Below are 15,988 nucleotides of genomic sequence, written 5' to 3'. Positions count from 1 at the left end.
AATCTATATTTTGCTAGTGAGTATTTACAGCAGCAGGATGGTGTATGTGAGATTGACTCAAAATAAACAATTTAGTGGCTTATTGATGTGATTTTAATAATTTTTGGACAACAGTGGAGGTCTATGGCACAGAGGATATACAGGCTTTGGATACACACAATAGCCTACTTGTTGGTAGGATGAACCTTTCAGTTTTGGTTTCCTCATGGTATTTATTGACAAAAAGAAAAATACAGAATATCACCAGCCTTCTCTTTTAAACCTATATATTTACAATAATTTACATTTCTGAATGGTATATAGTATTATATTTATAATTATTTTGTGTGTTAGAGGAAACTTGACCAAGTATGGTTTTAAAGATGTAGATTCTGTAAATTATCTGCTGGGAAATGTCAATTACCAGCAATATCTGCTGTTAATGTCAATATTAGATTGACATTAACACCAGATTTATAAAAATCTACATTTCATAGGTTGAAAGTGGCTCAACTTGTCATCTGCTGCTGAATTCAGCCCCAAAAAGGTGCTGACGGAGAGTCGACCATTTGTGAGGTTTATATGTCATGAAATTTATATAAATGGTAGGATGATAACACCCGCCTCCCCCAACCCCGTGCTCATTTTCAAATATATGCTGATTGAGATAGCTTTAGCTTCAGGAGCTAACGGCAGTTAATAGCGGTGCTGGCATGCTGGAGGGGGTCTCTCCGTCTGTGACTGTCGGAGGAGGAGGAGCTGCTGGTAGCCACAGAAACATCAGAAATCCTCCTCACATCTCATCCTGCAGCTCTTCAACTCTGGCTGTTTGTTCCTGCGGTTATCAGCTGGTAAAGTCTTATTTAAAAATGTGCAACTGGAGTTCCAATGAAAGTCTGCCTGAACCTGTCTGCTGTGGAGCAGAGCTGCTGAGTTGCAGTAAGTCAGGTTCAGTAACAGCTCAGGTCACTCTGCAGTTTTACATTTAAAAAAAAGATTTTACCAGCTGAGAACTGCAGCAACAAACAGCCGGAAAGTTAAACAGCTATGGGACAAAATGTGAGATGACATTTAGCTCATTTAAATGTCATTGCACTTTGTGCTTGTCTTCCTGTCATTACTATTATATGTCGCTGAGCAACTTCTGGCATCCTGCCCATGGATGTATTATCAGAGCTGGATACCGGACAAAAAATGGTACCCATTCAGTCCAATAAGAATTGCTCAGCTGGCTCATACACGAAAAAAAGTTTCTAGCTTCCAGGTTTGCTACCGTGTTCGGCCCACCAAATATGTGCAGTAATGTTTCTGGGGGGAGGGAGGTTTCCACAGGAGTTGCTGCCACAGCGGACCAAAAAGAGGGACTTCTGGAGGAGAGAGAGGCTTCTTCAGAGGTTTCTGCCATAGAGGACCGAAAAAAGGCACCTCTGGAGGAGACTGAGGCTTCTTTGGAGGCTTCTGCCACAGAAGACCAAAAAGAGGGAGCCCTGGAGGAGAGGGAGATTTCTCCAGACGTTTCTGTCACAGAGGACTAAAAAGATGGGAGACCAAAGAGAGGCACTTCTGGAGGAGGGAGGTTTCTGCCACAGAAGATCAAAAAGAGGCACTCCTGAGGGGGGGGGGGGGGGGGGTTCTCCAGTTGCTGCCACAGAGGACCAAAAACAGGCAGAGAGGAGAGAGAGGCTTCTTCTGAGGTTTCTGCCACAGAGGACCAAAAAGAGGGACTTCTGGAGGAGAGGAAGGCTTCTTCAAAGGTTTCTGCCACAGACCAAAAAGAGGGACCTGGGAGGGAGGGAGGCTTCTGCCACAGAAGACCAAAAAGAGGGTTACCCCTTACAATGTAAAACAATGGGGGAGGCATGGACTATGTGTCAAACAGAGGCTTCTGACATCTAAACTATAAGTCTGACCACTTTCAAACCTGTGTCAATGGATTCACCACGAAATTTCCTACTACAAAACATGATTGTTAATGTAAGATTTGGCCAAAGTAATGGGATTTATGTGGAGATTTCACAAGAAGTGCACTCCTCTCCAACTGCTCCTCATTATGTGACTCCCTCAGTGCTGTGAAACATTCTGCAATACACACTCATTATAAAATAACAGGAGGAGCAAGAAAAGACTTTAAAACTCAGACTCTAATATCTAAACAGTAAAAGATAGAAAACACATGTAAATTCAAGATTTGTAAGTCAAAGTCTCGTGACTCATTTAAAGTTCAAATGAAGTTTGTATCTAAAACGATGTGGAAGCAGTAAATGTTCAAAAAGGTGTGGGTTCACTCACACTCTCCATTCAAATATATGAGTATTTTTCTGTGTCCAGCTGCAGTTACTTATTGTCTCTACACACCTGACAGTACACATGTCAATCAAACTTTGACCGGGTCATGTGGGTTGACATGTCTCACCCTGCAGAAAATTCTCATCCTCACACTGTTGAGATTTGAAGTTTCGCCATGACAGAGGAAGTTGCTATAACTTTATTGTAAATGCTCCAGTCTGCACCAAACTTTACATGTTTGATAAGACTCCCATCCTGAACACATGTACATGACAATATTCCATCATTGATGCAAACTGGCTGAATAGCACCCCCCACAAAATTCCAGCGAAGCAGCCCCAGCAGCAGTCAAAATAGTGGACAAAGGAAGTGATGTTTATCTTCTTCTTGCCCTGTCTGAAAACAGACCACGTCTGAAGACATCTACATGCCTGTGACAGAAGCCTTTCGATTGCACTGCAGCCTGCTGTGCACGGAGGCGTTAGGGCCTGTTCATTGCTGCTTGCACATTTAATTTTGTCTGATAATGCCATTGCAACATGATTTGCGATATTAATATATTAATAATCATTTTTAATTAATTACTCTCATTTTAATTAAAAAAACATATTAAAATGATTTTGGTGTGATTTTTGTGGGGATCTGTACCAAACAAAGATGTTGTCTTAAGTCTGTAGAATATTTTATGTAGGCCAGGACAATATCTAATTTAAAAATGGTATTTTGACCCACATTTCGCCTTTAACAAATACTGCATCTCCTGCAATTTGAAAATTGCAGTGGGCCATATTATGATTTTGATAAAAATTTCAGTCAATTGTCCAGCCCTACTAAAAATAACATTTTTTACATATACTTAACCATGTAAACCAAGTTAGAAACTAATTATTTTATCTATATTTTACACTGAGGGTTAAGTATGGGGTAATTTTGTGATGTAAATTCAACAGACTACAGCTGAAGAAAATAATTTGCTTTCAGCTATATACTTTTCAGCACGATTAACAGTGGTAAGAAGCAGAGTTGTAGACTTAAGTTGAGCTTGATTTAAAAAGTTTTGGTAAGAAGTGAGGTCAATGTATTTCTATGTATCTTCAAAGTGTAGAGGTGTTGAGGTCTTAACTAAGCTTATTAGTTAAGTTAACTTTTGAGATTTCTATTGCCCACAAATTCTCCTTCACCTGAGTCTCAGCTTTGTCTATTCAAGTCTTTATGCAAAAATTAAAAAAAGAAGTTAGTTTACTAAGGCTGAACGTCAAACTAATGTGACAAGATAGAACTGAATAAATCCTTCAGTTGGCCAGTTGGTGGTGCTATTGCATCATATGATCTTCACTGTGTGTACAAGTGTAAAATCTCATCACTACAGTACTTGTAATATACATCAACTAACACTAAAAAGTCAATGAGCAGACTATACTAATCCATTAATTCAAAAAATGTTCATATATCAGTATTTTTCATAAGATATGCAGGCATTTACATACTTAAATACTGTATTGCAGGAAAACAGGATTTTAAACCTCTGTTCTGTTGTCCACTCAATAACATTCATATCCCATAAATAAAAAACAGAACACTTTAATATTAGAAACAGCTCTGTATAGCAAAATGATCAACTATGTATAAATACAAGATAATAAGACTTATAATTTATGAGATTGCATCGAGTCCTGAGCTCCATCTGCTCCAACAACTGCATGAATAACTCAGCCATTACGTAAAGTACAAACACCATTAAAATTTCAAACTGCTGAGTGCAGTGTGCTGATATAAAAAGCTTATAGTAACAGCTTATATAACTTATATTGGAGTTATGAAATGCATGGAAGTCCTAAGGAACCCCATGCACACTCACCGTTTCTGTAATTCAGCCATAAAAGTACAATATGACCATTTTTGAATTTCTCGGCCCTTTCTGTATGCTGACTAAAAAGCTCCTTATAACACCTTTCCTAACATGTGCATTATAAATTGTTCTTAAACATCTTACAATGCTACAGTTATGCAAAAATCAGTGTAATGAACATAGCAGCTTACAGCAAAAACACACATTTTTGTTAGAAAACAAAATGTTTTAATGTACTTTGTTTCAGATTTTTCATTTTACATGTATTTTATTAAGTTTATTAGGTAGAAAGGGGTAATTTTAATTTCCTTTTGGTTCATTAAAATGTTTTCTAACACCAACTTTTCATCTAATTTTACATATCAAAAATATTGAGTAGACATATGTAGTGTAATCTCTTTTACAACATCGGAAATCACTCCCATCCTTAATGTGATACAACAAAAATGTCAGTTTGACTTTCAAAATCCTAAAGCTAGACATGAAGAAATATCACTAACTCTTCAACAATACTGTTTTTGTGCCAACCTTATACCTTTGGATGTTAGAAATGTGAAAAATAAGAGGATAAAGGCTAATAACTACCCCAATTATTGAGGCAGAAAGGTGGTGAGAAAGGCACAGGTACAAGAAAATAAATGCTTTTGTGAGCCTTCATCCCTAAATGTCACCCTGTGGTATAGGCAGCTCCCCGGTAGCATGTTTTATATAATGCAGATGCAGCTTTGCCACATCATCAAAACCCATATCACACTCAATACACTCCCATTCCCAATACTTGTGCTCTCTGTGCATGTTTGTTTCTTGGGTCTTACTCCCATCAAGCTCCGGTCCTGTTTGTGATCGTACAGTTTCTGCTTTAGCTTCGTCAGGTGGATCCGATCCAGGCAAGACAGATGGTTTTGAGAACTTAAAGTGGTGCACAGGTTCTCCACAATCTGACTCTTCAGAGTTAGCTTGATCACCAAACTCAGCATCCTCACATTGAGTTTCACTTTTTGTCACAGCGTCTTCCATTACTGGCAATATTTCTGAGCATTTTTCCATTTCTGGCTCCTCTTTAACACTAGTGAGAAAAAATCTTTTCCTTTTTATCATTTGCTTCTTTCTATTTACCGAATTTTTGATTCCCAGAGGCATACCGCTGGACCCGCCATAAACTCTAAGATGCTTTTTTCGATGTGAAATGAGATTTCCGGGATGGGAGAAACTCATCCCGCAGAATGAACACTGGAAAGGCTTTGATCCATCATGGATGCTGTAGTGATTTCTAAGCTGAGAAGACATGAGGAAACGTTTGTGGCAAATGTTGCATTCGAATTTCTTCAGATTGTGGTTTTGCAGGTGTCTATCAAGTGACTCTTCATCTCTGAAGCCTTTGGCACAACTTAAACACCAAAACGGTTTCTGCTTATGATGATCAACATGAGCCATCCATGATTCTATGGAACGAAAGTCTCTGTTACACTGATCACATCTGGGAGTGTCCGATTCAGGTAGTTCGCGTGGCCTGTGAATTCTCATGTGACCAAGTAGCCGAGCATGCCTGATGAACGACATCCCACACTCGGGACACTCATACTTCTGCAAACTTGGAACAGTTTTTGGTTCAGAATTTTGGTTTTCATGCAGCCGCTGGTGCTTCCTGAATGAAACAAGGTACGTATAAACCTTACCACAGACCAAACAAGCATAAGCCTTTCGAAGTTTGTTCTTCATAGAGGTTTTAGCAATTGCAACCCCTTGTATTAAGCCAGAGGGTTTTGTTTGCGATGAACTGTTCATGTCACACCAATCTGCATCCCCATCCTGGTCTAAATCTTTCCCAGAGACCATTTCTGCTGCTTGATTCATCTCATCTCCTGTCTGAGCTTCTTCTTCCTCTTCATCCTCTCTCAAGGCATGCTGATGTAGGTGAGAATTGAAGAACTCCAAGGATGTAAACTTCATTCCACAATCCTTACACACAATTCTGCGCTGCTTCACTGTAAAAAAAAAAAAAAAAAAAAAAAAAGCAGAAAAAGAACAGATATTAATTTATATATTTGATAAGCAGGAAGTTCATATACATTTCTTAAGATTTGTCAAGTTATTATGGGTATCTAAAATAACTAGCAGATATCATGTGATTTTATTAAAAACAGATGTCCCAGCTGACATGTTGCAGTCTGCTAACAGGTAGGAAAAACCTGGCAATTACTGGTTAAGTTACCAATGTTTAATTGCAGCAGGTAAAACAAACTTACAAGACTGAGTCGCAGCTCTTCTCTTCGTTCACAGATGGGGGGTCAATATCAGTCAAGAATAAGACATCTCAACACTCTTCATAAAATGCTTTTAATGTGCATTGTTCCGAGATTCAAACTTTTTTCCTTTCAATCATGTCTGTGAATCACATACGGGAGGGATCTGTCATTCATCCTGTACTGTGTAAGAAAGCTGAAGTGTACAAATATGTGGACTGATGTTCTGTAGTGTTACATGAACAGAACTTCTCCATATGTAAAGATATTTTATGTACTTTGTCTAAGAATTACTCCATGGCTTTCTGATCAATAGTTGTATCTTATGACAAACTTCACTTGTTTGTAATCTTGTAGTCACTTAATAACCACACAGCCCACAATATTAACAATAAACATCAAAGACTAACTTATTCAGAAGATGAGCACCAACCACAAAAATAAATAATAACAAACCAGAATGATTCCATCAACCAAAATAAGTTTGAAATAAACACACAAGCCAATAATTCACACAAAAATGAATCAATTTATTTTTAACTTTTTAAACAACTTTTTCCTCTTAGTTTCAGAAACAGCAAGTTTAACAAGTAGTCGAAGGGTATGTTTATCATCTAGGGAAAAAAAAGATTTTCATAAATTAATATAGTAGAGTAACATCTCTCTTACAGTACAAATAATTATATTTCCACTACATTAGTGGTACAAAGTAACTAGCAACTATCCTAAATGAACATAAGCGCTATTTTTTTCAATTTTAGTAATGAATAGCTTTTGCACAACATAGAAATATAACACTGAAAAGGATATGACGTGGGAGCTTATAAATCAATTGTACATAACGTACAATTACTAGTTGATTGTGAAACTTATTTTATGGTATTAAGTGGCTGTAATATTCCACATCAGGCCATTTTTTTTTCACCAATTCACATGACAGAGTGCACATTGTTGAATTTTAAATATTTTCATCTTTTCTCTGAAATATGCAAATGTGACTTCATTCAGCCAAACCTCAGATATGACAGCAGCAGAATTAGTAAATATTTGTTTTACAGAATTATTTCATTGTCTTCATAAACTTTGCAGTATGTTGTTTGTCAACAGCACTTTTCCAGGAATTTCTAAATGCATGAGGACAGACATGCATAAATGTTTTTAAATGTTTTCAAATCAACTGCTAGCACAAAACGTTGCATATCAACGTACTTGTAAAGATATAAAAGGGGCTTTATAAAGCGGTTATTCTTTAACATTTGTACATATTACTAATCCAGTGTAAAGGAAAGCCCAAGAATAGGAAAGAAAACGAAAGGACTGCTTTTTTAAATATAGAGAATCTCAAATAATATAGAAACAAATAAGGAAATCAAGTTTCTACTTAGCCTGAACAACAAGATCTAACTAAGAATTTTTGTAGCTTAACACATCTAAGTAAAAAAAAAAAAAAAAAAAAAAAAAAAAAAAAAAAAAAAAAATCCACTATCTACAGTGTCTTCATTTCAGTTCTCAGTTTTGTCTAAAACACTCCTTGGGCATGTTCAATATAGTGCTGGTGCAAATCAGTTTCTTGACAAAAAGTAGTTCCACATTCAAGGCAAGTAAGGCCATTTGTATCTCGTGAGGAGACAGCAGCAGGGGCATCACTCTGCCTTTTGTAATCACCAATACATTCCTGGTGATGATTGATAAGGTCCTGTATTTCACTGAAGGTCCTGGGGCAAATGGAGCAATGATACGAATCATTGTTACAGTGCTGAGTTTCATGTTTGTGTAATGCAGCTGGTGAGAGAAAGGCTTTGCCACAATGTTGGCACTTATGGCTACTTTGTGACTGGCTGTCTGGGCTAAGTGTAGGTCGGTTCAGAGTGGAAGATGGAAAGGACTTCCCTTTGTCGTCAGCAAAGGGGATGTTGGGTTTTAGAGGCTTTGTGGTCATAGCAGCACTGAGCCTGAAGCGAACCTCATTTGGGAGACGACAGCGAACTTCATCATGCCAGGCGAGGTGTTGCTGCAGCTGGTTCTCAGTCCAAAACCCCTGGCAGCACAAGGCGCAGCAGTAAGGCCGGCTCTTTGCCTTGGTCTTATGTGTTCCTAATTGTTCCTCTGTTTGAAAAGCTTTCCCGCATTTATCACACTTGAAGAGGCATTTGGCTGTATGTTCTGACAGCCGGCTTAGTGGTGGGAAAACCTCCGCTGTGACTTCAGAAGTTTGGATCTCCTGCTTTACTTCCAGACATACTTTCTTATGGTCGATGAGAGCGCATGTAGAACTGCACTGCTTCCCACAGTCAAGACATGAGATAGATTTCACAGGGAGGGGGTCTGATCTGATTTTCTTCCGTCTTCTGCCAACAGGGCTATTTTTCTTTGCATCAATAACATCACTCATCACTGTAGCGTTGTCTACAGTTGATGCATCTTCTGAGTTTTTGACTTCACTGCTTGAGGCTAGAGACTCCTTTTGAGCACCCAAAGGAACCTTATTTTTGCCTTTTGTGCACTTTGAGTGGGCCTGCCATTTGTGAGCGCGCAGACCTCTGGCTTTAGCAAAGGTCCAAGAGCAGATGGGACACTGGTGAGTTTTTGGCTTCAATGTTGATGAGACCGACTCAGTTCCATTGAGGTTGACATCAGTCTGTTCTGGGACCTGGTCCACTGATGTGAGCTGGGATCCGTCTCCCTGAAAATCTGTAGCTTCCAAGCTTTTACTGTGCTCATTTTCATAGTGGGCAGCTAAAAGTGAACCTTGTTCAAATGTTTTGTTACATTCTGGACATGAAAGCTGTGGATAATCCAGCGTGCTGTTACTGTCCATACTTTTGTTTGAATCAGACTCTGGCTCAGTTGTGGTTTGACTCTGAGCATTTAACATCTGCTGGCGCTGAAGAGCACAATGGTTCAAAAACTGCTCTTTTAGTAAAGAATGTGAAAATGTCTTTTCTGAGTGCCATCTTTTGTGGGAACCAAGGGCTGAGCTAGTCATGAATCGCCTCCCACATTCTGAACAGTGAAACAATCCTTTACTTGGTGCTTCCTGTTTAGGTTGCTTAAGCATTGGGGAAATGGCTGTTTTGGCTTTTGCTACAGATTTGTGAGCCTCAGTGTGAATTCTTTTATGAAAATTTAAGGCTCCGATCACTGAAAAGCTTCTATCACACTTTTTGCATTTGTATTTCAAATCTGTTGCATTTGGGTTTTCTAAATTGCACACAGCACTCTGACTTTCTATCTTTAGCTCCTCTGTGTCAATTTCCTTCTTTACTTCAGTATTAACTGTGAATTGCTCAGAGCTTTCTTGTGCGCCAACATCCATTCTATCCTTGGGCAATTTTAAAGTGTCATTATTTTCTGAGGTTTCTGTCTTATAATCCATTACTTGACTGTCTCTTTTAATGCAAAGCTTTTGATGGGCCCTCAAGGAGGCCTTGTTGTTGAAATGTGCGAGGCACGTTGCGCACTGGAGATCCTCCAGCGTGACTGTGGATCTTGGGGATGATGGCGAGTGCCCAGTCTCATAACCATGGCTTTTCATATGAAACTGAAGTGCTTTGGCCCGTGAAAACAGCTTCCCACAGTCAGGGCAGCTGTACGTGTTCTTCTTCAGCTGCTCTACCTGATGCTGAAAAGACTTAATTGGTGGTGGGAGTAACTGGTCATTATGCACAACCTGGTGCCTGAGGAGGCTTGAAAAGAGACGGAATGACCTGTTGCAGAGTTCACATTTGTGATTTCCATTCTCATGTTTCCGCATGTGCAATGTCATAATGCCCTTGTGACGGAATTTTCTACCACACACTGGACATGCAACCTTTAGACTGGAGCGTGGCCCTCCATTAACAGAGTGTAAAGATCCTGCAACACCTTTTCTTAGCCTCAAATCTGCACACTCAGTCTGACTTTGCTTGTGATGAGAGTACGCTCCTAAAGACCAAAAACCCTTCCCACACTGTTCACAATGATAAATCTTTGGGCCTAGAAGGGTTTTCTTGGGATTGTACTCTTTCTTACTGACTGAGATGTTCTCTTTCTTTTGTGCAGAGCAGTTGTTCATATGGTTAAACAAGCTAGCTGCATAAGAATAAGACATCATGCAATCTGGACACTGGAATTGTTTTCTTTTGGGATGATGCAATTGATGAGAGACTAAAGCAGACAAACGTGAGAAGCATTTACCACACTTGTCACATGTCAAATTTTTCTTCTCTAATTCCTCTGCCTGATACAATACATCGTTGCTTGTGTTTGGATCCTTGTGTTCTTGTATGTGACTGCAGTGTGCTGCATAGCTACTGGCTTCATGGCCACATGTGTCACAAGTGTAAACCGCCACTGACTGACCTTGAGTCTGTTGTCTTCTCTTATGAATGCCGTGCCACATTCTGTGAACACGCAGTGATGAAGCACTAGTAAACCAACGGTAACAATCTGGACAATCAAATCTTTCCGCTGTCGCTTTATCCTCGGCTTCCCTGGTTACAAGTGTGCACTGCTCCTCAGCTGGCTCAAAGTCAATTTGCACAATTTTCAAATCCATCTCTGGTTTTGAAACAAGACTAATGGGTGAAATTTCCATTTCACCCTCATCTCTTCCTTCCTGATCTGATTCACACAGCAGCTCGAGATCAGGATTTAGGTCTTGGACTTGCTCATCTTCAGACTCACTTGCACTGATCACCTGTACGTTAAAGTCCCCAGGTTCATAACTCTCCATTTCTTCATCTGTCTCATTTACGTGGGAGTCTTCTTCAGCCACATTTGTAAGAGGCACATTCTCTGATTCTACTAGTTCCTCCAACTTTTCAGTCTCTTCCCCTTCACCCTCCAAGATTTTCTGTTGAGGTAGCAGAGAGATACGCGTCTGGGCTGCCTCCTCTGTTTCTTTGAAGACATCTGTGTGATGAAGCTGATGAGAGTGAAGTGCAGAAGCCCTTGAAAACTTTAGCCCACAATCCTTACATTCAAATGCCTTCTTCTGTAGCTGACACACTTGATGGTGAAACGATTTTGCTGGGGTCTCATCACTGTGTGCCGTACGCTGATGCCTGTAGTAGAACGTTAGAGTCATAAATACTTTTCCACATTCCTCACATGGGAACCTTTTTGCAGAATCATCTGAGTGGTTAGCATGCCATCTCTGATGGTTGAACAGGGCAATATGGCCATTGAATGCCTTTTTGCACTCACTACAGTAAAACTCATTGTAGCTTTTCTTTGGTTTTTCTTTCATTTCTTCTGGAGTGCATTGGCTGTTGCGGCTAAATCGTTGGTGGGTTTTCAGGCGCAACAGAGCAGTAAAAGCTTTACCACAAGAACACTTAAAAAGTTTTTCAGTATCATCGCACTGGTTTTCACTGGGCTTGGTTTCAACTATTGACTCCTCAATGTGGAATGAATCCCCTGAACTCCTGTTTCGTGACTTTACCAACTTTCCCTCATGACAACGACGATGTGCATCAAGAGCAGATGCACGAGAATAATTCCGTCCACACGACTCACACTGAAACGACTTCTTTTTCAAGTGTTCAAGGTCGTGAAAAACTGATTTCGAGGCTTGTCTGTGTGAGCGCTGATGGTTGAGAAAGTGTCCAATCACACCATAAGATTTCCCACAGTCTGCACATTCATAGGTGTGCTGCTTTGTTGTCCCAGAATTCATCTGAATACCAGACTCCTTCTGGGAGGTTTGACCGTGGTTCTTCTCCATGTGCGAGCGGAATTCACTCGGTTCAACAAATGAGAGTGAACATAAAGTACAGACATTTGTTGCATCACTGTCCTTTTCTGAATCATGTAAACCATCCAACTGGTCGTCTATATATACTCCGCAGTTTTCTTGGGGATGCTGTTGGCGATGCTCCAAGTAGGCTGCCTCCTCTCTGAAGGCTTCTCCGCAATCCCGACAGCAGAAAACCCCAACCCCTAAAAATAGAAAGGGGAAAATAGGAGGTCAAGGCCGCTCCCGTTTCCATAGAAAGAAAGAAAGAAAAATAAACTCCAACAAAACACAAATACACAGGTGCATGTCATGTCTTTATTTTAAAAGGTGATTAGAGTTTACAGTGTTATCCCACAAAAGAAGGCTGTCTTAATGAAATTATCAAAATGTGATTCCATAAAAAAATAAAAAAAATCAATTCCATAAACATTCAGTGCTATTACAGTTGGGTAAATACATACAGTGTTTAAGCTAAATGACCTTTGTGAAGGTCAATCATTTGGTTGTTTGATAGGATAATTTCAGAATGTATTAGACTTCATCAAATGGCAAATGTTACCAAAGTACCACGCTGCAACAGATGTGGTACTGTTCAATAAAGTTGTGTTAGAGATTTTCTTATGTTCTTCCTTTCAATTGAATGCTGCTTTCACAATCATATCTAATGGCACACACCAGCTGCCATAAAAAAGGGTATTACTCTGAAAACGACAAGAATATGCTGCATTATTTTGCCAAAATGACCAACTCTGAATCACTGAATCAAGGAATTATTAGAAGTATTTGTGTTTCCTAAACAGCTGTTCAACCAGCTGTTCGTCTTATTGACAGAAGGGTACAGTGAGAACCAGCACATCTAGAAAGGCTGAAACTTCAGGCTTAGATCACACCAAAAAGTAGAAGAGGAAGCAGCACCATATAGTCATTTCTAGTGCTTGCTTTGGTTCAGGAGCTGTAGAGCAGCACACTGGTTCAGTGACGCTTCAAGTTGAACTTGAGGCAGAAAAGCTACATTCACTATGTGTATTGTGCACAATATGCTTGGTAGCTGAACTAGTGAGAACACTGCTGTCAGTAACCTGACAACAAAATTAGATGCCATAAAACTCCTCATTGTTCTCTTTTCAAAAACGGTGAATGCTTTTTTTGTTTTTCCATTGCTATGCCGAGGAACAGAAAAGTAACTCCCACCCATGGGCTTTCCAAGAATATCAGTGATCTTGACAACATTTACTTCTATGAGGTTGTGGATAGAACATCAGAGAACCATCTATGTGCACTATTCTCACAGAGAGTCCATAAGGAAGGCTGGCATATTTATGGTGCATTGTCTATAAATTTAACACAATAAATAGCTGGATACAGTTATGTTAAAAGAACGCTGCATTTAGCTTCTGATTTGTAGCTCCTGATTCTGGGTTAAGGGGAACGTAAAGGGAAACATAAATAATGATATTTAGTGGCTGATTCTCTGTTTTTTCACCACTTACACTTGTGAAGAAAGAGTTAGACATTGTAGCAAAAGCATCACCGCTATTTAAACCCACTTTCAGATTTGTGAAACCTTTATTTTGCTTATGAAAACAGAAAAAAAGGCGATTTTACTGATATTTCTCCATCCAGATCACATTAGACAATGTCCTGATCAAAAACCACTGTACTTAGACTCACCAAATTTGGACTAGCATAAAAAGAAGACTCCAGAGACTGTTTAAACGTTGACGTATAGTGGTTTTTGATTGGTTCCTGGTCTAATGTGGTCTGGATGGGGAAAAGTCATTGCCCCTGTTTCTGTTTTCATAAGCAAAATAAAGGCTTCACAAATCTGACAGTGGGTTTAGTGTTAAGGTTTTTGCTACAATGTCTAACACTTTTTCACAAGTGTAATTGATGAAAAAAATGGAGAATCAGGTGCTAAATATCATCATTTATGTTTCCCTTAACTTTCCCCCTAACGATGAGTCGGAAGCTAACTTTAGTGTTGTTATCCTACATTATCAAGAAACTGTGATTTCTCTGTGTCACTGTCTGGGTCAGAAAAACTATTATTACTGTCAGCTAATACACCAAATCAAAGCACAAGAATTCCATAAACATTCAGAGCACACTGAGATCTGATATGCAAACTAAAGCCAGGTAAAGCTGGTGTTGTTGCTGATGGATGGTTGATACTGACAGCACAAACAATGCAGAAGTATTGTGTAAAATCTTGTGTAACTCTTTTCTAGCATTCCTCAAGTCTAATTTTGTAAAGGACAGGAGAGCAAGGTGGGTTTACTTTGTGACTATGTTCAAATGCTTCAGATTGCACTGTTAAACTGCATAAAATAATAATAATCCCTCAACTGATCAATTACATTAACATTGCAGGAGTCAGCAAACTTTTTTGGCTGGTTAGTAACTTAATATTAACTTCTGAGGCAGACAGTTGGCTGAATTTCATCTCTAGGGTTTCTCAGCTTGGCCTAGCTGCCCTTCTTTCATCAAGCCTGTCTTGCCTGAGGGAGGCAAAACGTTTGGTTGGGTGGGGGTTGAATAAAAGCATGGTGCACTGGAGAGGAGAAGAGTTTAAATGTGTAAGGCTGCAACTAACAATTACTTTTTAGCGATTTATCTATCGATTATTTTTTTAATTAATCTACCGATTATTTTGTGATTAGTCTATTAATCCTTTGGTGAATTTACCAATAAATGACAAACACAACTTCTACCATTAATATTTCAACCTTTTATTCAAGCCTTTTTTCATTAAAATATTTATCTAATCATCTAAAATTTCCCACCATAGAAAAATAAAGTGCCAAGAATTAAAAAGCATCGATCAGTAATACAAATGTCCATCAGTCCAACTTAAATTGAGCCCAACATAAGAAGTGCAAAAAAGTTTATCCCTTAAAAGAATATCCATGAGTCAAACATAAATACAACCCAGCACAAAGAGTGGGGGGAAAAAAGAAAAAAAAAGATTTTAGGGCATCGTTCACTTTTAAATAATCTCCAAATGTGTTTTAATTTTGATGGGATTATTCAATAAACCACATTGATCCACGTGAGACAGCCAAAAGCACAAAGGCAAAAAAAAAAACGTGAATATAGTGATTCACCCTTCTGATATAACAGTACAAGTTAATGTACGGTACTTGCGTAATGCATTTGCCATCAATTGAGTTATTCCTCTACAAGATAATATAACTGCATGTTCTTGTGCTACGGTTGTTGCAGGTCATCACGCCTGTAAATATCGGTGGTGTATTTAGTGTATTTCACGTTACCGGAGTACTAAATACTTACTGTCCACGATGTCCTCAGCCGGTGAACCGTTGCTGTTTTCAGATGCTCTGTCTCCATTAAAGGGCTCGTTTTCGGCTCCGTCCTCTTTGATCGCAGCGCCAGTAGCTTCGTCCATCTTGGTGTGGCTCTGTTGAGTCGTGCTAGCTTCCTCTAGCTAGTGTTTGCTAGCTGAACAGCGCCACGGTTGTTTATAAATCGTTTTCCTCGCCAGCAGCCGCTCTGCGGAGACTGCATGGAAAAGCGATGAAGATAATGTGTTTGTTAGTCTAATCAGTTACCACAAAAACAGTGCAGCATGTTGCGAATGAGGAGCACGACTAGCTCGCGCACACACACACCTGCACCGTGTGTGTGGCTGCATCCTGCGACGGAAGTGGATTCTTCTTCTTCTGTTTTCTTTCCTCCAGACGAGGACCGTTGACCTGCAGTATTACTATGGATGTATAATAAAATACATCCATGAGTATTATTAGTAATTGTGTTTCAACCTAACCGTGACTATGGTACTCACATGGCTCTAGTCAGATAATTAAACAGGCTGAACAGTTTTAATTATTCCACTCATTTTCAGTTTGATTATACTTAATGTCCAACACATTAAACAGTTACTTCCATATTAAA

General features: G+C 39.3%; 1 protein-coding gene across 2 annotated transcripts; it reads right to left on the bottom strand.

The window, feature by feature from the left end:
• Positions 1-4,228: 4,228 nt before the first annotated feature.
• On the bottom strand, positions 4,229-15,806 carry si:ch211-261d7.6 (zinc finger protein 493). 2 transcript variants are annotated; one of them, XM_067601853.1, is made up of 3 exons: positions 15,368-15,753; positions 10,699-12,279; positions 4,229-6,099 (listed from the first exon to the last, which is right to left on the bottom strand). In XM_067601853.1, the coding sequence occupies exons 1-3, from the start codon at positions 15,480-15,482 to the stop codon at positions 4,775-4,777; spliced, it is 3,021 nt and encodes a 1,006-aa protein (XP_067457954.1). In that variant the 5' UTR covers positions 15,483-15,753; the 3' UTR covers positions 4,229-4,774. The 2 variants fall into 2 exon arrangements, with proteins under 2 accessions (XP_067457954.1, XP_067457953.1); XM_067601852.1 differs by lacking the exon at positions 4,229-6,099 and having other exon boundaries at positions 7,793-12,279; positions 15,368-15,595; positions 15,706-15,806.
• Positions 15,807-15,988: the final 182 nt, after the last annotated feature.

This window comes from Thunnus thynnus, chromosome 10 (assembly GCF_963924715.1).
Source record: "Thunnus thynnus chromosome 10, fThuThy2.1, whole genome shotgun sequence".
Taxonomy (NCBI): domain Eukaryota; kingdom Metazoa; phylum Chordata; class Actinopteri; order Scombriformes; family Scombridae; genus Thunnus; species Thunnus thynnus.
This window is presented reverse-complemented; position numbering and strand designations above follow the sequence as displayed.

Excerpts from the sequence above, each read along its gene's own strand:
- si:ch211-261d7.6 (XM_067601852.1), bottom strand. The coding sequence starts at position 15,482 with ATGGACGAAGCTACTGGCGCTGCGATCAAAGAGGACGGAGCCGAAAAC. Across the intron at positions 12,280-15,367 it reads GGCTGAGGACATCGTGGACA|GGGTTGGGGTTTTCTGCTGT; the intron begins GTAAGTATTTAG and ends TTCTATTTTTAG.